General features: G+C 42.0%; 1 protein-coding gene across 5 annotated transcripts in view; it reads left to right on the top strand.

The window, feature by feature from the left end:
- LOC132870996 (gastrula zinc finger protein XlCGF26.1-like) overlaps nt 1–22,458 on the top strand; it is a 106,352-nt gene that overhangs the window by 76,690 nt on the left and 7,204 nt on the right. For 4 of the 5 annotated variants that reach the window (XM_060905109.1, XM_060905107.1, XM_060905106.1 and 1 more), the window contains 2 exons: nt 18,691–18,758; nt 18,927–19,105. In XM_060905109.1, the coding sequence (XP_060761092.1) occupies nt 18,703–18,758; nt 18,927–19,105 (235 nt within the window). In that variant the 5' untranslated portion in view covers nt 18,691–18,702. Of the gene's footprint in view, nt 1–1,726; nt 1,818–18,690; nt 18,759–18,926; nt 19,106–22,458 lie in introns of all 5 variants that reach the window. The other variant, XM_060905110.1, reaches the window with a different exon arrangement.

Below are 22,458 nucleotides of genomic sequence, written 5' to 3'. Positions count from 1 at the left end.
TCCGGTCTGAGGAGGGAGACTGTTCCCTTCGAGCCTCCTTGGGAGGCTCAACAGGGTCGGATTATCAGACCCCTACATGGGGAGTCACACGGACAAATAGTGTTCAGTTTGATGTTGTTTAGAGTGTTAGTTGTTTTTTCCCTGCTGGTTCTCGCAGGGAGGGGGAAGCGCACCGGGTTTTTGAGAGGGATGGAGGGGGAAATCACACAGATGCAAAACAGGGCTTTTAAAATAGCGTCATTTAATATAAATGGAGTACTCAACCCAGTTAAAAGGGGGAAGATCTTGTCAAAATTAAAGAAAGATAAAATCCAAATAGCCCTCTTACAGGAGACGCACCTCAACGACGCCGAACATACTAAATTGAATAAATCATGATTTAAACATGTTTACTTTTCTTCACATGGATCGGGGAGACGGAGAGGAGTGGCGATTCTGATATCCAGTGCAGTAAATTATGAACACATATCAGAACATAAGGATAAGGAAGGCAGATTTATTATGGTTACAGGGAAAATAGACGGTACTGTGATAAGTCTCCTTAATGTGTATGTGCCACCGGGCAGTGACTGGTCCTTTTATAAACATATGGTTGATTTAATGACAACAAAAAGTCAAGGGATTTTAATATGTGGCAGAGATTTTAATATCCGATTAAATCCCAGAATTGACTCATCAAACGGGAAATCTGACGCAAAAAAATATTAGCAGACGATTAAATACTTGGATGCGTGAAATGGGGATTGTGGACGTATGGAGAGAGAGAAACCCGACGAGCCGAGACTATTCACATTATTCGTGCATTCACAATGTTTACTCACGCATCGACTACTTTTTTATGCTTAAAGGAGATCTTTTCAGGGTGAGTAACTGTGAAATAGGACCTAGTACTATTTCAGATCACGGTCCCATCTATATGTCAATCCATCTGAATAATAACAAGAAATCCACTCTCTGGAGACTGAACTCAAACATTCTGAATAACCCCAGAGATGCCAACCACTATGAAATTTTCGTATTTTATACAATTTTCTGCCACTTTTGCACCACTATGACCAGTTAATTCGAAACTACAAATTTCGCAGTGATCGGAAAAAAAATCAGTTCGTTCCGCATTTTTGTTTGGTATGTTGAACTCTGCCATGATCTAAGAAAATTCAGTCCGTTCCGCATTTTCGGAAGGATGAAATCCGCGGGAATCATTCAAAGCTTTCGTGATACGTCGTCGCTGATTGGTTGATATTCGCTTCCAGGTTTGAACTCGACCAATCAAAATTCGTGATAGTGCTGTCTGACTATAGACCCCTTCGCAGTAAACGTCATTCATACGTAAGAGGAAATTGCGCGTGCAGCCTGGACTCAAAAAAGACTCAGTTGTTGTGTTGTCGGGTGTCAGAATCGTAGCAGTGATGGGGTTAAAATGTACAGAATTCCAGCAGGATCTCACCCATTCCAAAAAAATCGCCGACGTCTATGGCTACAAGCCATCAAACGTGTAGACTGGGATGAAAGCACTATCAAAAATGCGCGGGTTTGCAGTGCCCACTTCATCACAGGTAAGATCAGGCTATTTATTAAATCTTTCTTTTTTATTCTTTCTAGTCTTCGTTTATTGATGTAGCAAAATACTTTGGTAACGTTTGTCTGATTAGCTGGGTCATAGTTATACAATATAATGAATATTGTTAGCATGTTAACTTAGCTTTGCATGCAATTTTGTTTGTAGGAGAGGTCTCACTTGACTCAAGCAGTCCAGATTTTGTGCCATCATTATTTGTGTATGCTGAAAATCACAATTTTAAAGCAAGGATGGAAAGGTAAAATTGTGTGCCCTCACTCTAAATGCCAACTTACGTTGACTGCTCTAACCTAGCTCCCGCCCCGTTCAGTTTCATTTCTGCTCTCTGCCTCTCGCTTTTTACGCAGCTCTGATTTCTTTTAGCTGCACTCTTTACACTATCATTCCTTTCATGCCATTACCTCCTGCAAATTGCTGTTTAGTGTTGGGATTTGCTGTTGTAGCTAAAGCCACATTGCCATCACATCACTGGCATGATTTGATTAAAACAAAATGAATATGAATGTCCCATTGTTAACCAAGTTGTAGTCTCGCTGTAACCAGAATGTTGATGGCAGGCTACTTTTGTAAATAGTTTTTTTTTTTTTGAGTTTGACATTTTTTGTAAATAGTATGACTGCCTTCAGGTATCAGAGGAAAACTTACTAACATCGTCCGTCCACTCTTTAATTAAATACGGATCCGGTAGGCGATGTCCACTTGTTAGAGTTAACTTATTTATGTAGCATTCTCGATCTTGTAATGACAATTGTTTTGCATAATCTGACAGCTCATAATGCCGGTCTATGGGCAGCGCCATTGTTTGAGTCCAGGCTGCGCGTGCATCCTAGCAACGGTCGGTTTGATTACAAACATGCGAAGGGGTCTATATATCTGTGAATAAAACACATTTCATAAGGATTGACTTGTCTAAGCTTTTTTTTTTTTGCAAAGTAACAAATGTACTCTTTCACTGTGCATTCTATACTCATGAAAACATTACAATATATCGTATTGTGTGCATATATATATATATATATATATATATATATATATATATATGCATACAGTTTGCAACCGTAAACTACAGATTCTTCGGCCCCGGACTACAGATCTGTTTATTGAAAGGTTGGCATCTCTGTAACCCAGTTATTAAAGATAAATTGAAAAGCGAAATTAAATTGTATTTGGAAAGTAACGATAATGAAGTGACCCCACCCATTCTCTGGGATGCATTAAAAGCAGTGTTGAGGGGCAAAATAATAGCCATCTCTTCATATGAGAAGAAAATTAGGGAACAAAAACTCAAAAAATTAGAAGAGGTCTTGAAGAGACTATAGAAAGAACACACAAAGTCTCTCAAAGATGACGACAAATGTAAGATTAAAGAATTAAAAAAAGAAATGGATGAAATAAATACTCAAGAAATTCAGAAAAAGCTCCTTTTTACAAAGCAACAATACTATGAGACAGGTGGGAAATCATTGAAACTTCTATCGTATAGGTTAAGAAAACAATAAGCGGACAGAACTATATATAAAATAAGAAGCTCCGAAACGAATGTAGTAGAAACAAGCCCGGAGAAAATACAACAATGCTTCCAAAAATACTATAAAATATTATATACACAACCACAGATAAGCAACGGCAACCAGATCGATGCCTTTCTGGCCCAGGTAAATTTTCCAAAGATCACTGATGAACAAAATGGAAAATTAATATCTAAAATAACAAAGGAAGAAATTCAAACAGCAATTAGGAGAATGAAAGGGGGGGGGGAGTCTCCAGGGACAGATGGTTTTCCCACAGAATGGTACAAAACAATGCAAGATCAGCTAATTCCAACATTATTAAAAACATTCAACTGGGTTTTGGAGAACAAAAATATCCCCCCCTCATGGAGGGAGGCAATGATTTCGATCATACCTAAGGAAGGGAAAGACAAATTGGAGTGTGGGAATTACCGTCCCGTAAGTCTTCTAAATAATGACTATAAACTATTCACCTCCATATTATCCAAACGAATAGAATTGACACTACCAGTATTAATACACAAGGACCAGACTGGCTTTATCAGATAAAGACAGACCCAAGATAACATCAGGAAAACACTGCACGTTATGAGACAAGTCACACATCAAAAACTGGAGACACTGATATTAAGTTTGGACGCTGAGAAAGCATTTGACTCAGTGAGGTGGTCATTCTTATATAAGTACTTTCGAAATTTGGCTTCCATACAACTATAATTGACACGTTTGCAGCACTATATAACAAACCAACAGGTAGAATCAAAATCAATGGAAACTTAACCAACTCATTCACTCTGGAAAGAGGAACGAGGCAGGGGTGTTGTGCGTCGCCGCTCCTCTTCGCCTTGTTTATAGAACCCATGAGTCAACTAATTAATCAAATCAAGTTTATTTGTATAGCGCTTTTAACATTAAACATTGTCGCAAAGCAGCTTTACAGAATTTGAACGACTTAAAACATGAGCTAATTTTATCCCTAATCTTATTAGGGATAAAATTAGGCAGAGGACTGATATAAAGGGGGTAACAATGGCATCTGGGGAGCAAAAACTGGCCCTATTCGCCGATGATTTATTGATAAGTATAACACAGCCTACTCAGACACTCCCAAAACTGATGAAATTGCTAGAGGAATTTGGTTTAGTTTCTGGTTATAAAATTAATATTAATAAAACCCAAGCATTAACATTTAATTATGACCCTCCACCTTTAATTAAGACCATGTACAATTGGAAGTGGGATGCTGAGTCCATTAAATATTTGGGTGTCTCATTACCTAGGGACTTCAAGAGACTGTATAGCATCAATTATGGCCCATTAAATTCAAAGATAAAAACTGATATACAAAAATGGAACGTTATTCCCTTTTTAAGTTTAAGCTCCCGGATAGATTCAATCAGGATGACTATTCTTCCACGGATGTTGTACCTTTTTCAATGTTTACCAGTTAAAGTACCATCTAAACAGTTCTTAGAGTGGGACAGATTAATAGCAAGATATCTGTGGCAAGGGAAAAAGGCCAGAATTAAATTTAAAACATTGCAATAAAGAAAAGGGGGGAATGGGCCTTCCCTGCTTACAGGATTACTACCGTGCAGCTCAACTGAGACCTTTAGTCTGCCTGTGCTCGCCTACATACACTGCAGCATGGAAGGAAATAGAAGGGACGACGATAAAGGGAATTCCAATAACAGCTTTATTAAGTGACAATAAACTACAAGAGGAACAGGAGATCCCAGAGGACTCTATAACAAGCAACTTCCTGAAGTCCTGGCAGGAAACAGTCAAAATTTGCAGATTAAAAGACACATCTAAGATTATGAGGTGGTGTGCCTATGACTTCAGACTTTACCCCAAATAAAACTGACGGCAGATTTAAGACATGGATCACAAAAGGTTTAACTACCTATTATTCATTTGTCCACAAGGGGGCATTTCAGAGATGATTTTTTTAGGTACCTACAAGTGAGACACTATTATAACAAAAATATTAAAGAGGCGTTAGGAAAAGATGAGTCAGGGTTCATGGAGGTATTCTTATCATTAACTGGGTCCAGATCTTGCAACAAAATTATCTCAATTTTATAACATATAATTTTATATATAGCGAGGCTGCGTGAGAGCGGACTGAGAGGTTGCGCGGGAGCAAGGCTGCGCAAGAACAGGCCGAGAAGTTGCGCGAGAGCGGACCGAGAGGTTGCGCGGGAGCGAGGCTGCGCGAGAGCGGACTGAGAGGTTGCGCGGGAACTGGCCGAGTAACAACAAACAACGCAATGCCCCCGAAGAGAGCTCCAACGGTCGAGGAGATTGATGACATTAAAAAATCCCTCGACTTTTTGGGTGAAGAAATCTCTGCTGTCAGGATGCAGCAGAAGACCATCCTGGACTTGGTGGAAGAGGTCAGAGCTCTGTGGCTGCAGAACACAGAGAAGGCAAAGAGGATCGCCATTCTCGAGAACCGAGTGGAGGAGCTGGAGCAGTACACTCGGGTAAACAACATCATTGTGACCGGACTGCAGATAAAACCCCGGACATATGCTGGAGCAGTGGCAAGAGGAAACGGAGAGGAGCAGAAAGAGGAGGATGCTAACTCTGTGGAGCAACAGGTGTTAGCATTCCTGCACTCCAAGGGTATAGAGGTAAAAAATACTAACATAGAAGCATGTCACCCTCTCCCACGGAGAAGCAACACAGAAAAACCGGCTGTAATAATACGATTTGCCAACAGAAGGTATAAGATGCAACTATTAAAGCAAGGGAGGAAACTGAAAGGCTCAGACGTTTTTCTGAATGAGCACTTAACAAAAAAAAAATGCAGATATTGCAAGAAAGGCGAGACTCCTGAGTAAACAGGGGAAAATCCAGAACACTTGGACACAAAACTGTAAGATTTTCATAAAGCTGAAGGGATCTCCAGAAGAGGCCAAGATCCTGGTCAGCCGAGATATTGGGGAACTGGACAAATTCTGAGGGAGCCAATCAAAGCAACTTACAATCATGACACAAGGACTGGACACAAGAACTGGACACTTTCCTTTATACTGAGCATAAAACACAAGATATGGAAAATAATATTGATCCGGAAAATAATCTTTTCAGCAACATCAACATCAGCTGCCGGTATTACACTGAAAATCAATACAATGCAACAATCAGAGAAGGAAATAAGATATCAATTATTCATTTCAATACCAGAAGTCTGTATGCCAATTTCCATAAAATGAAGGAATATCTGTCAGTTTAATACTCCAGTCAATATAATAGCCATATCAGAAACTTTGATTAATGATGAGATGGGAGTAGATTTTGAGCTGAACGGATATGAATTTTATATAAACAGAAAGAACAAAAGCGGAGGGGGAGTGGCAATATATGTTGATAATAGTTTGGAATATAAAATTAATAATAAAATGACGGTAGCTGTTGATGATTGGATGGAGTGTAAAAATGAAAAATATAACGGTGAGCTGTATATACAGATCTCCTGGATCAAGCATAGAAGTTTTTATAGATTGGATGGAAAGTATGTTTATAAAATCAACACAGAAGGTCATGTACATCTGTGGTGATTTTAACATCGACCTCTTAAATCATAAACATAATGACAGAAGAGTTCATTAACTCAGTGTTCAGTATGGGACTGTATCCAACTATTACCAGACCAAGCAGGATCACTTCTCACAGCACCACTTTAATAGATAATATATTTACTAATATCTTGGAAAATAATATAGAGTGGACTACTATTAACAGACATCAGTGACCACCTACCTATTTTAATGTATATTACTGTAATTATAGCAAGAAAAAGGATACTAAAAATTATAAATATATAAGAGTGAAAACTGAAGAAACCATGATTGCACTAAAAAATGACTTAATGATACAGGACTGGAATGTAGTTTATAAAGAAAAAGATGTTGATAAAGCATATGAGGAATTTTTAATAATATTCAATGAACTATATAATAAAAATTGTCCTATAAAGAAATACAGTAATATACATACCGTATTTTCTGGACTATAGAGCACACCTGTATATAAGCCGCACCCGCTCTATTTTTAAAAAATAAAAAAAAGAGATACAAGCCGCACCGGGCTATAAGCCGCAGATATCTATGTTGAAAAATTAGATATTTACTGCATGTACAGAACGATTTTGTACTGTAAATGTACATGTATGTACCTGAACAAATTCTTTCCGAACAGTGCCTTTTAACACGGCAGCAACTTTGCTGATTAAAACGGAACAGAACCAAGAGAAAATAACCGGTATTTATCTACCTTCATTTCTCCTGTGTTTGAAACCACAAGTCACTTTAATCATCTTCGCTGAAACCCATGAAGCTGTCTTCTTCAGTGTCGGAGTTGAACAGCCTCAGAAGCGCTTCGTCACATCTGTCTCCATCAGTCTCGCTCTCCGTGTCAGTGTCATCCTCCGGTGAAGTTAGCTCTGAAGGTGCGCCGCTCTCTTCGCGTAGCAGTCCAGCCTTTCGGAACCCGTTGGTGATGGTGGATTCTTTCACAGCACTCCACGCTGTTAGGATCCACTGACAGACATCAGAAAAGGATGCTTTTCGCATGCGGCCAGTTTTTGTGAAAGACTTCTCACCACTTGTCATCCAAGTCTCCCACTCAACCCGGAGTGCAGCTTTAAATGCCCGATTCACACTGATGTCAAGTGGCTGCAAATACTTTGTTGTACCTCCAGGAATCACAGCTGGAATGGAGTTTGTTTTCTTGATCGCTGCTTTCACAGAATCTGTGATGTGGGCCCTCATGCTATCCAAAACAAGCAGTGCTTTTTTTCTGGTGAAAAAATCCTCCCGGGCGCTTACCGTAGCACTCCGTTAACCATTCATTCATTAGGCCTTCCATCATCCACCCTTTGGTGTTAACTTTGACCACTATGCCTTTCGGGAGTTGTTCTTTCGGCATAGTTATGCGCTTAAAAATCACCATTGGTGGAAGTTTTTGTCCGGATGCCGTGCAAACCAGAACGCAGGTGAAGTGCGTCTTCTCATGGCCTGTTGTTTTCAACAACACGGATGATGCACCTGTCTTGTTAACAGTCTTGGTCAGTGGCAGATCAAACGTCAAAGGGACTTCATCCATATTTATGATGTCGTCTGGTCCGATGGCGTTTTCTTGTATCTTTGTTTCAACGAATTTGTGGAAGTTTTCAATTTTTTCCTGATAGTCAGGGGGGAGTTGCTGACAGAGAGTGGTCCGTGCCCTAATGGGCAGGTTTTTACGTCTCATAAATCTGAAACACCATGACGGCCCAGCTTTGAAATCTTCAATATTCATTTCGCGGGCGATTGTTTCGGCTTTCAGTCGGATCTGTATAGTGGATACACCTCGACCACCTGCTCTCTGTGTGTTCACCCAGTCCTCCAGGACATTTTCAAGTTCAGGCCGCCTGCTTTTATGTCCTCTGAAAGCTTTTCTCGACTTTTGGCATTGCATGAGCTCTTCCCGCTGCCGCCTCCAACGTCTCACCATAGATTCATTGACACTAAGCTTGCGTGCAGCAGCGCGGTTTCCTTCCTGGATAGCAAGCTCGATGGCCTTCAACTTAAAACTTGCATCATACGAACTTCTTCGTGTGGTTTCCATGATGAAGGGGCGAGGATTTGAAAATAATTACCGTACCAGTTAGTAATTTGTCGTGCGTGTTCTATCTGCTAAAGATCTGCTAATTCTTCTTTGCATTGATTTTTCGTCGATCTTATTTTTGATTCTACTTCCGGTTAGAGCGCCCCTAGCGGTGGAAGAAAAATCCACAGAATAGCGGCACCTTTGTATAAGCCGCATGGTTCAAAACCTAGGAAAAAAGTAGCGGCTTATAGTCCAGAAAATACGGTAAATATACAAATAGTCCGTGGGTCACCAAGGGGCTACAAAACGCCTGCAAAAAGAAAAATATATTATACAGACGATTCTTAAAGGATCGAACTATAGAGGCAGAGGAAAAATATAAAAAATATAAAAATAAATTAACTATTATGAGGATATGTAAGAAAGACTATTATAATAAATTAGTGGAGAAAAATAAAAACAATATTAAAGGTATATGGACTGTACTAAATGGTATTGTGAGAAATGGATCCAAAACTACAAATTACCCGGAGTACTACACTGAAAATGACAAGACCATAAAAAATATGGAGGATGTGGTGAATGGTTTTAACTAATTCTTTGTAAATGTGGGACCAAATTTGGCAGCAAAAATAAAGGAACCCGAGACATCACAATGTGGGGACATAGAAGATATGGGGGACAGAAATCCAAGTACAATTTTTCTAACTGCAACTGATGAGGAAGAAATTATCCAAATTGTAAGAAAATGTAAAAACAAAACCTCTGCAGACTGGAATGATATAGACATGTTAACAGTAAAGACAGTTATTGAGGGAATTGTGAAACCACTCACCCACATCTGCAATTTATCTTTTCAATCAGGTACATTTCCAGACAAAATGAAAATTGCAAAAGTGATACTATTGTTTAAAACCAGAGATAGACACCATTTCACAAACTACAGGCCTGTTTCTTTACTCCCCCAATTCTCCAAAATACTCGAAAAACTTTTTTCAGATAGACTGGACAAATTCATTGAAAAACACAACCTCCTTACAGACAGTCAGTATGGATTCAGAACGGACAGATCAACATCGATGTCACTAATGGAACTAATAGAGGAAATCACAAAATGTATAGACAATAAAAAAATTGCAATTGGAGTATTTGTGGACCTATAAAAAGCATTCGATACCATTGATCATAGTATATTATTAAGTAAACTAGAAAAGTGTGGTGTTAGGGGAGTTGGGTGGAGCTGGCTGTCGAGCTATCTAAGAAACAGGCAACAGTTTGTGCAGATAGGTGACCATAAATCTCATTTCATGAACATTACATGCGGGGTACCACAGGGGTCAATATTAGGTCCGAAATTAGTCATATTATATATTAATGACATGTAGAATTTCGCGAGTACTGAAATTTGTTTTGTTTGCAGATGACACCAATATTTTTTGTTCCGGGGAGAATTTGCAGCGGACTTTAGAGACAATCACAACTGAAATACTGTAAATAAACTAAAACTATGGTTTGACAAAAATAAATTATCATTAAATCTAAGCAAAACAAAGATCATGTTGTTTGGGAGACACAAAATAGATTGTAATGTAGAATTGATAATAGACAATACTAAGATAGAAATGGTACAGGAAATTAAATTTCTTGGTGTGATTTTGGATCATAAAGTCTGCTGGAAACCTCATGTAGGATACGTACGAGCAAAATTGGCAAAGTGCTCGGCAATTCTGTGGAAAACAAAACATTCTTGATTGTAAATCTTTGCATACTCTATATTACTCATTATTTTTGCCATATCTGACTTACTGTGTTGAAGTCTGGGGAAACGCCTACAAAACCACTCTGCAGCCGATATGTACAATACAGAAAAGAGCAATAAGGACAATAAACAAAACAGGATACAGAGATCACACAAACTCACTATTCATAAAATCACACATGTTGAAATTTATGGATCTGGTTAAATTCAGAACAGCACAAATAATGTACAAAGCGAGAAATAATATCTTGCCAAAAAATATACAAGGAATGTTTAGTGAGAGAGAGGGGGATATAATCTAAGGGGAGACCTACATTTTAAAAAACCAAAGGTTCGAACAAATATGAAAAGCATGTGCGTATCGAGCTGTGGGGTGACTTTATGGAACAGACTGGAGACAGAAATAAAACAAAGTGCAAATATAAATCTGTTTAAAAGAAGGTACAAAAAATATTTTTAAACAAGTATATAGAAGAGGAAGTATGTCAATGGAGGATGATGAGGGATAAATAGAATAGAGTTGATTGTTATATTAGAACTAATTTAGTATATGGTATATATGGTATGTATTTATTTATGGGGATAGTTTTTATATATTCATATTTACAGGGATGGGTATGTTGTAGATATTTATTTTTGTAATTATATATTGTATAGATATTTATGAAGTGTATATATGGTATATAGTATATTTTTTGTAATTATATATTTATATAGATATTTGTGAAGTGTATATATGGAATGTAGTATATATTTATTTTGTAATTAAATATTTATATAGATATTTAGGAAGTGTGTGTGTGTGTGTGTGTGTGTATATATATGGTGTGTAGTATATATCTATTTTTGTAATTATATAGATATTCATGAAGTGTATATATGGTATATATTTTTTAGGTGTATTAATGAAGTTTGGATTTTGGGGTAGTTAAAAAGGGGTGGGAAATTAAAAAAAGTATTGTACTTCTTCCCACTCCTTTTTCGAACAATGTGCGGTGTATTGTAATGTCTGAGCTCTATGTATTTTATTTATTAATTTTTTTGTCACTTTCTCGTGTTCTTTCTTTTGTATGTACAAATAGTTACATACATTTTTTTTTAGATGTGTTCGAAATAAATAAATTCATTCATTCATTCATTCATTCATAATGCTATACAACTATCCAAACAAGAGAATACAGAATACATAAAGAGGAAGTGGGAAACAGAAATGGGGACAATGATTACACAGGAGAGCTGGGAGAAAATGTCAACTACAGTGGATCTCAACCGGGTCAAACGCATGGCGGGAGTTATGTTGGAAAAGTATAACAAGATTTTTCACTGTCAGCCCTGTGATGACCTGGCGACTTGTCCAGGGTGTACCCCGCCTTTCGCCCGTAGTCAGCTGGGATAGGCTCCAGCTTGCCTGCGACCCTGTAGAAGGATAAAGCGGCTAGAGATAATGAGATGAGATGAGATTTTTCACCACACCCATTCAAAAACGTCATCAAGGTAGCGGGGACACTTGTTGGAGACTCTCTGGGTTTAATGGAGCCAACCACTTTCATATCTTTTGGGATTGCCAAGCAATAAAATCCTACTGGGAAGAGATCTACAAACGTATTAAAAATATATTTAATGTGAACATTCCATTAAAATGTGAAACGATGTTTTTGGGTAATATAATGTTTAAAACATAAAAGACAAAAAACTGCTGACTATACTTGTTAGGGTTTTGCTGGGATTCGAACCCGGGTCTTTCGCATGATAATCCAGCAAACCCCCACTAGGCCACCAGGGGATGACTCAAGTGCAGTGGCGTGAGGCGAAAGTAGAGTATCAAAAACAGTTTATTTACACTATAACAGTCCAAAAGGAAAAAACAAAAGGATAATCCAAAAGCTCAGAAGATGTACAAAAAACAAAAATATCCAAAGGGTCAAAGTCCAAAATCCAACTAAGAAAAGAAGAGGCAAAAACTCAAACGCTCAGAAGATCAAAAGGTCAAAACAAAATCCACAAAGTCCAAAAGAAAGAAGCAAAAACCAAGAATACAAAGACACAGGCAAGGTACATGGGACAGAGGGAACTAGCACTAACAGCATAGCATAGGAAAAAGACTCCGTGACAAGGGAACAAACAGAGGGGTATTTATACACACAATAAATTGAACACAGGTGAAAATATTGAGGACTAAACAGGCAATCAACACAAAAACAGTGGCGGCCTCTAGAGGCCAAAACAAACATGACACGAAAAGGAAATAACAGCGGCTTCTAGAGGCCAAAACAGTCCCAGTCCTAACAGGACCCCCCCCCCCCCCCCCAGGAGCGTCTCCTGACGTTCCCAGGGTGATCCGGATGGGCCAAATGGAAGTCCCGACAAAGTCCTTTATCTAGAATGTCCCGGGTGGGGACCCAACAGCATTCCTCAGGGCCATAGCCCTCCCAATCTACTAGATATTGAAGCCCGTCGCGGACCCGGCGGGAGTCAAGCAGGCGATGCACGGTGAACACAGTCTGACCCTGGAAGATGCGGGGGGGGTGGGGGGTTCCTAGGGGCAGGGGCATACGTGGATGTCAGTACGGGCCGCAACAGGGAAACATGGAATGTGGGGTTGATCCTCAGAGTCCGGGGCAACTGGAGCCGGTAGGCGACAGGGTTCACCCTGCGCACCACCTTGAAGGGGCCAATGTAGCGAGAAGCAAGCTTGCGGTTCTTCACCCGCAGCGGAAGGTCCTTAGTGGACAGCCAAACCCGCTGCCCAGGGCAGAAAGCGTGGGCAGGTCTTCTATGGCGGTTGGCCTGAGTCTGGTTGGTTCTGGAGGTCTGGATGAGGGTCTTCCTGACCTTGCTCCAGGTCTTGCGACACCGTCTCACATATTGGTTGACCGAGGGCACCCCCGCGTCCTCCTCCTGGTCCGGGAACAGAGGTGGCTGGAACCCGAATTGGCACTGGAATGGCGACAGCTTGGTGGCCGATGACTGCAGGGTGTTGTGGGCATACTCTGCCCATAGCAGCCAGGTGCTCCACAATGTCGGGTTATCCATAGCCAGGCCTTGCAGGGTGGTTTCCAGGTCCTGGTTGAGCCTTTCCGTCTGGCCATTGGACTGTGGGTGAAACCCAGAGGAGAGGCTGGCAGTGGCTCCGATGACCTTGCAGAACCCGTGCCACACTCGGGAGGAGAACTGGGGCCCTCGGTCTGAGACGATGTCCTGTGGGAGACCAAAGACTCGGAAGACATGAGTGAATAATAGTTTAGCAGTTTCAAGAGCAGAAGGGAGCTTGCACAGTGGTAAAAAGCGGCAGGCCTTGGAGAATCTGTCAACTATGACCAATATGACAGTGTTACCTTGTGACTCAGGGAGACCCGTGATGAAGTCGACTGCCACGTGGGACCAGGGACGCTGGGGAATGGTCAGAGGATGCAGGAGACCCTGGGGACGCTGTCGTGGGTTCTTGGTTCTGGTGCAGACCTCACAGGACAGGACAAATGACCTTACTTCCTTCTCCATGTTAGGCCACCAGAAGCGTCTTTTCAGGAAGTCCAGGGTCCTCCAAGCTCCCGGGTGGGCGGTGAGAGGGGAAGAGTGACCCCACTGGAGAACCTTGGCCGGGGCTTGATGTGGGACGTACAAGAGGCCCGGTGGCCCCGTCCCAGGACCGGGGTCCTGGCGTTGGGCTCGTCGGATGGCCTCCTCAATACCCCAGCGGACAGGGGCCACAATCCGGGACACAGGGATAATAGGCCCGACTTCACTCTCCCTGTTAGTGGCAGAGAACAGCCTGGACAGTGCGTCAGGTTTGGTGGTCTTGGAGCCGGAGCGGTATGAGAGGGTGAAGTCAAACCGACTGAAAAACAGGGCCCACCTAGCCTGTTGTGGGTTCAGTCTCTTGGCTTGCTGGAGGTACTCCAGGTTCTTGTGGTCCGTCCAAACCAGGAATGGATGTTGCGCTCCCTCCAGCCAGTGCCTCCACTCCTCAAGGGCCAGTTTGACCGCTAGCAGTTCTCGATCCCCCACATCGTACCGGGACTCCGCAGGACTCAGGCGGTGGGAGAAGTAAGCGCAGGGGTGCAGCTTTCCTTCCGAACGTTGAGAGAGCACCATGCCGACACCACTGTCCGAGGCGTCCACCTCCACGATGAATGGTTGGGAGGTGTCCGGGAGGACCAGAATGGGTGCCGTGCAGAAGCGGTGCTTGAGGTCTTTGAACGCCTTTTCTGCCTGAGGAGACCAGACATAAGATCCACCTGTCCCTTTGGTGAGGTCCGACATGGGTGCTGCTACAGAACTAAAGTTCCTGATAAACTTGCGGTAGAAGTTAGCAAATCCTAAGAACCGCTGAACCTCTTTGACGGACTTGGGAGTAGGCCAGTCCCGGACGGCCAGGGTCTTGGCTGGGTCCATTTGGAGTTGGCCTGTCCGTACAATAAAACCCAGAAAGGAGACCTCGGGAACATGAAATTCGCATTTCTGGGCCTTGGCGAACAGATTGTTCTGTAGCAGCCTCTGGAGAACCTGGCGGACATGGTGGCGGTGCTCCTGCACGGTCTTGGAAAAGATAAGGATGTCGTCGAGGTAGACAAAAATGTACAGGTTAATCATGTCCCTCAAGATGTCGTTGATTAGAGCCTGAAAAACAGCTGGTGCGTTGGTGAGTCCGAAGGGCATCACCTGGTATTCATAGTGCCCAGACGGGGTGTTGAAGGCAGTCTTCCACTCTTCTCCCTGTTGGATACGGATGAGGTGAAATGCGTTCCGTAGGTCCAACTTGGTGAAGACGGTGGCACCTTGGAGCAGGTCGAATGCTGTGGACATCAGCGGAAGGGGATATCGGTTGCGCACAGTGATCTTGTTCAGGCCCCTGTAGTCAATACATGGTTGGAGCCCCCCATCCTTCTTGCTGACAAAGAAGAAGCCGGCACCAGCAGGTGAGGTGGAGGGTCGAATGAACCCAGAGACCAGGGCATCTTTGAGGTATTCCTCCATGGCCTTGCGTTCTGGCTGAGAGAGGGAAAACAGTCTGCCACGAGGAGGGGTAGTCCCAGGGAGCAAGTCGATGGCACAGTCGTAGGCCCGGTGCGGAGGAAGAACGGCGGCCCTGCTCTTGCTGAATACCTCCTTCAAATCCCAGTACTCTGTGGGAACTTTAGATAGCTCGGTGAGATCAGGGGGCTCAGCAGGAGACACAGGAGAGCTAGAGAGCAGACAAGAGGCATGGCACGCAGGGCCCCATTCCACAACCTGGCTAGTGACCCAGTCTATACGAGGGTTGTGGCGGGTAAGCCAAGGAAGACCTAGAATAAATGGGAACTCAGGTGAAGGAATCAGGTGCAGGGATATTTCTTCCTTGTGACCTTGAGACTGGAGGAAGACTGGAGAAGTAACTTGGGTGATTCTTCCATCACCTAACGCTTGGCCATCGAGGGCAGACACAGACAGTGGGACTTCAAGAGGCGTAGTCGGGACATTGATGCTTTGGGCGAAGTGGATATCCATAAAGTTTCCAGCCGCCCCTGAGTCTAACAAGGCTTGACAAGAGTGGACGGACTCACCCCAGGAGATGGAGACCGGGATGTAGATTCCTTGGCCAGGGAGTCCGGGAGAGAGGGTAGGCCCCGTCACAACCCTCCCTCGGCTGGACGGGGCGGTCCCTTTCCCAAGAGCTTGGGACATGATGCTCGGAAGTGACCAGGCTCGCCACAGTAGATGCAGCACTTGTCCCTCCTTCTGCGCTCCCTCTCAGCTACGGAGAGACGAGTACGGCCAACTTGCATGGGCTCTGGACAGTCACTGGAGGAGGTAGACGGGCTCCATGTAGAGGCAGTGAGGCCGGGGAGACTCAGGACTTGGCGGCGTTCTCTAATCCTGTTGTCAAGACGAGTAGAATGTGAGATCAGAGTTTCGAGGTCACTTGGGCATCCAATAGAGGCCAGGCCGTCTTTGATGGGGTCAGACAAACCATGGTGAAAGGCTGAAACCAGGGCAGCCTCATTCCATCCGCTGACTGCTGCGAGCGTCCGGAACGATATGGCGATATGACGCTTCCTCCTTGCCGGATGGACATGAGCTTTCTGGCTGCGTCGGTACTGATGTCCGCCTGGTCGAAGACCCGAAGCATCTCTTCAGTAAACAGTTCAAAATCGGAGCACTCGGGTCCCCGTCTCTGCCAGATAGCTGTTGCCCAAGCTCGTGCCTTACCAGCTAACAAGGTTATCACAAAGGCGATCTTGCGGCGATCCGTAGTGTAGTTGGTAGGCTGGAGCTCAAAGGTGAGTTGGCACTGGGTAAGGAACTCCCGGCACTCACCATGCTTGCCGTCATACCTCTGTGGTGCAGGAAGGCTGGGTTCGCAAGGTGAAGGAGACAGTGTGGCAGGAGGCACTGGAGCAGGATCAGGAGATGCAGGCAGAGGTGTCAGCTGTGCCAGGGTTTTCCCAATTTGCTGAAGCAGTACCTCGTGGCAAGCAAGGGCCTCACATTGGCTTGTGAGCATTTGTCCATGGTCGCTCCGAAGCGTGTCAAAGCTGCCATAATTCCCTGAAGGTTGGCTGGGTAGACAGTTGAAGCAGCCTCTGCTGAGTCGGTCATGATGGAGTCTTTCTGTTAGGTTTTGCTGGGATTCGATCCCAGGTCGCTGGCGTGATAATCTAGCAAACCCCCACTAGGCCACCAGAGGGATGACTTAAGTGCAGAGGCGTGAGGCGAAAGTAGAGTATCAAAAACAGTTTATTTACACTATATACAGTCCAAAAGGAAAAAACAAAAGGATAATCCAAAAGCTCAGATGATGTACAAAAAACAAAAATATCCAAAGGGTCAAAGTCCAAAATCCAACTAAGAAAAGAAGAGGCAAAAACTCAAACGCTCAGAAGATCAAAAGGTCAAAACAAAATCCACAAAGTCCAAAAGAAAGAAGCAAAAACCAAGAATACAAAGACACAGGCAAGATACATGGGACAGAGGGAACTAGCACTAACAGCATAGCATAGGAAAAAGACTCCGTGACAAGGGAACAAACAGAGGGGTATTTATACACACAATAAATTGAACACAGGTGAAAATAATGAGGACTAAACAGGCAATCAACACAAACACAAAACACAGAAACAGTGGCGGCCTCTAGAGGCCAAAACGAACATGACACGAAAAGGAAATAACAGCGGCCTCTAGAGGCCAAAACAGTCCCAGTCCTAACAATACTGTTGGCAGCTAGTAAGAAATGTGTTACGAGGAAATGGTTAAAAGTGGAACCTCCCACCATCGACGAATGGATTGAAATTGTTTATGAGATCTGTGTTATGGAAAAGATTTCTTTTTCCCTTCAAAGTTGAGAAAGATGATTTTTGTAAGATCTGGACCAAGTGGACTGAATATGTAAAACCAATCAGATCTGATTTTATTTAACTACAGTATACTCATGTTTTGTGTGAATCTACCCTCTTTTATTTATTTATATATATATATATATATATATATATATATATATATATATATATATATATACTGATTGCATGTAGGGGTGCGCTCCCCGGTTCTGTTGTTTGTATTATTGCTTCCATCTGGAATGGTTTGGGTCCATGGAAGAAAGCTCCAGAGGGGCACTATGTACAACATCACTGTATCCTTGACAAACTGAGTTAATGTACGTGTGTAGTGATGTATGTGATGTGCCTTTCTGAATAAAAAGGGAATTTAAAAAAATAAAATGTAACTACAATTTTCAGTCCACAACTAAGACTAAAAGTAAATTTAAAATTCTTTAAATTAAAAATGAACACTGCTACACTGAACTAAACCAACATTAGCTCCCAAACACTTATGGCAAATAAATATTACTTGTACAAATCCAAAATATTTTATATAAAACCCATTTAGTGACAGAACTGACTTTAAAGTTGCGCATTTCTCTAACTTTCTGTTTAGAGACCAAAAAACAAGGGATGGATATTTATCAGAGAGGTCTGATTCACAGCACAGCTTTGCCATGTCGGATATAAAGCCTTTCATGATGAACCTTTCCTTTGCCTAAATTCTGATAAAGCTTTGCCTGCATTTTTCTACAGTTACTAAATTCATCTTGGAGCTCGTCAGCCGTTTTGTGAACCTTAAGATACAGTCGAGAACCTTTTAGTTCAGCCTTCATGAGGCTTAATATAATATTGGCATGAGCCATTGTTCTCGTTTCTGTATACCTCATTTAAAGCAATAGATTGATTTAGTGAAGAAAATGTAAATGTGGTATTTTTCTACAGGTATACAGGAGCATGCAGTGTGAACAATACATTGATGCCAAAAGAGAGATGCATGTGAATTGGATGAGGTGAGGAATGCACCAGTTGTTGGGTCATTTTAGTGATTTGATTTTACAGCTCCTCATTTGTTGGAAGAACTTTATCTTCATGCCACTGATATCTCTGCCTTGCTTTCTCCAAGTCTGTGAGACTGATCTGATTTTTACCTTTTCTGGAATGTTGCCTCACTCTTTTAGGTATGTGAATTGTGCCCGTAATGAAGAAGAACAGAATCTTGTGGCATTTCGGTATCGAGGGGGAATTCTGTATCGTTGCTGTCGACCCATTAACCCAGGACATGAGCTCTTGGTGTGGTATGAAGAGGAGTACACCAAAGAACTCAGTCCTGCACCTACAGGAACAACCAGACAGCAAGGTGGTACTTTTGTCTAAGAGGTTATAGAGGTTATTTTCTGTATCATCTAGTGACACATTTCTGAGTCGAACAGTGTTTCTGGGATGAAAGCTGTTGTACAGTGCAGTCTACAATAACCAGAGCACACTCCCAGAGAACTCATTTTGGCCTGTTCCACCAACCAGCTAGGTCTTCTCTATCATGTGACAATGACCAACCGGAGAGGGTGAAGTCTATCGGCTTCCTTTGTGGCATGTGAAGTCAGCCCACTGCATATCTTGTTATTGCGAAACTGACTGTATAGTAAACCACAAAATACTGTTGCAGTTTTATTCATCATGCACAATTTAACCAGAAGTAGCGTAAAATGCATGCCCTGTGGATCCTGAGTGGCACAGCAGGAAAGTGTTGTCCCCGTCATCCAGATATTGCCACTTTGGAATCTTGATGTCACAGTCATCTGTGATTGGGCGCTTAAGAGAGCAAAATTGTCTGGGCTCTCTGGGAGGGAGAGCTGGCATGCTCTCTCTTCCCTGCTTGGTCAATTACACTAGCCAGTCATGGGTGTGTGAGAGCACTGCAGTGGAAAAGCGTAATAATTCAACACCTTGAGACTGTTAGGAAAAAGCAGACAGAAATATGAGTTTATTATACTCTTGCGAGAGCTGGCTTCTCCACAATGAAAATCACAAAGCATTTCACCCAGAGAAGTGCCCTTTTGATATCATGCGCACTCTTTATACAGCTTAACATGACCGACATATCAGATGTTCCCTTTTTATCTCCTTTCACAGTCAGGGGCATATTTTCTGCTATCTTGCATATACACATGCTTCAGATAACCTTGCAGAATAGAATAATGTCACAAAAGCATTCTTTATCTTGTATCAACATGAGAGACAATGTCTCTGAAACTTACCTTTCTAAAGGTCACTGCTCTCTAAAATTATCAATTCTCTAAAAATTATATTTTCCTCTACAGCACATTAATAGGACATGAGTGGATTGGGCTTTCCTCTGAGTGTGCTTTGCCACCCCCTGACATTGCATGAAAGATGATAGAAGCTGCATCATAAAAGATGCGGTCAACTGATGTTACTTGTCTCGGAGGAAGCACGTGATAGCCCTCCCTGGTTGGTAGCTGTTATGTGATATTGGAGAGCAGTCTGATGGGTGGGAATTGGCCATGACTAAATTACGGAGAAACCATGAGGGGGACACGCATTGTAATACCTTCAGTGCAATACAGCCAGCTGGCTGGAGAGAAGTTAGTTGAACACACACATGCAGCGTGTCTCAACCAAGCAAAGTTGTTAATTGGCAAATGCAGATGTCAGTCAAAACCATCAACCATTGTACAAGTCAGTTGGAACACATTTGCTTTATTTCAGCAGTATATGTGATGATGGTTATATTATCAAGCAATTTAACAAGCAAGAACATTTTTAGTATTTTTATGGAATTCAATAATTCCACAAGTCATGCTATGGAGAAATAATCTTTTTAATTATGTTTATTTTTAACTCCTTAAAGCAGATATGCAGAGCCTTTATTTTTAAATAAGTTTCTGAGTGGATAATATCTCCATCCTTGACTCTTGTGCGCTGCATAAATGGGAATAAAAAATATATTTTTGAGAGTTAAAATCGACCGCACAGTTGGCATTTGAGCTGCCCCGCTGAGCCAGCCAGCCCTGAGTGCGTGATGTCACAGCAGGAACCGGTTTTAAGGCCGAGGCCTTTTACAGCTATAGACCAAAGTCATATAAATAAAAATTTATGGTGAAAGAAATACCGTTACTGACTTGCTCAACTAAGACTGATTTAACTTCATTCATTGTGGGTTGACTCTCATTAAAACAGGATGGGTGTTATAACTTATGCAACATAAATGTACATGCATGCATTTTCACTGATAAAACGTAAAACGCTAATTAAATAATCAGATGAACTGACACAATCACATTCTGAAGCAAATTAAATAATCTGGTACCTGTAACTTAAGCACACAATACAAGTTACATGTATTAATCTAAATGCAGGTAAACATGTTGTTTTTGTTGGGTTTTTTTATCCAAATGAGAGTTGGAGCTTACCTTTCTATGTTCTCGCTTCTTGAAGGCCGATCGTTTTGAAACAATCTAACTTTCTGTTGTTCGTTCAGTTCTCTGTTCATTCACTTCTTCCACATAAGGTCGAGATGGCAGCAATATCCAGTTTAGAAATAAGACGACTGCGCCACTCTTTCTCTATTCTCTCCATTACTGAGTACTCCGCCATTACTGCTCGGCTCTGGCGATTACTAAAACCCGGGACGGAACGGGATGTCACCGGTTTTAGCAACAACCACGGGGAGGTCACTGCCCAAGCGATATGTCCCGTTCCGTCCCGGGTTTTAGCAACAACCCTCAGCTCACGCTACACGAGGACTGGTGCAACTGAACTCACTTTTTAAAAAAAGAAATTCTTTGCTTGTTTTATTTTTCTTTAATTGTTAGGACTGCACCCTCTTTCAATACGGACTTATAGCCAACGCTTCTCAACAGATCAGAGGTCTCGTACGAGTCTTCAGTAAAATGTGCAGAGCAAAGGAGAGACCACTTCATAGCCGCCCAATGTGTCCGTGAAGTTCTCGCAAAACGCGTCCAAATCTTTGCAGTTTGAACATTCTTGGGCCATGATGCAACATAAATCCACCTTCTGTTGTGTTGCTGCACCGGCCAAATACACATCTACGTAGCATGATGATAAATTAGCTCAAAATGGAGGATTGGAGTTGAAGTTAGCTCTGTGTTTTAGTTTAGTGGAAATGGAGATGAGCCCGATAGACTTCCTGTTGTGACTTTACGGACGTCAAGGTCATTCACTCAGACCGCTACCTATATGAATCACTTTAATCATAAAAATTACTATATAAGATTTATTGCTAGCGCTTAAAACTATTCCTGTGCCATTCTTGAGGTCTCAAGGCATTTATAAACGAAAGTGAGGCCATGGCTCTGTGTATATGCTTTAAACTCTTGCAACTGAAGAACTTCAGCATGTTAAGGGACAAGTAGCATCCAGTGAATGAATAATTAAACACATGGAGATTTGGTTTGCTTTATGACTACAAACCACTCCATGACATTCTTCAAACACTGCATTAAGGAAATTCCTATATTGCTGCAGACCTACTTGAACGTTGCAGTGTGTCCCTTTTTTATATGCTGACATTTATTTTTAAATTGAATGACTATTCTTATATGTCTTAATTTCTGGATGTTGGCTTGCTTTCATCAATTACATTAATATGAATCCACTGGGTTTCACAAAATCCCATAAAATTTAATTTCATTAAATTTGTGTGTAACTGAAATTAATAAGTGTTTTAAA

The sequence above is a fragment of the Neoarius graeffei genome, chromosome 22 (genome assembly GCF_027579695.1).
Source record: "Neoarius graeffei isolate fNeoGra1 chromosome 22, fNeoGra1.pri, whole genome shotgun sequence".
Lineage (NCBI taxonomy): Eukaryota > Metazoa > Chordata > Actinopteri > Siluriformes > Ariidae > Neoarius > Neoarius graeffei.
This window is presented reverse-complemented; position numbering and strand designations above follow the sequence as displayed.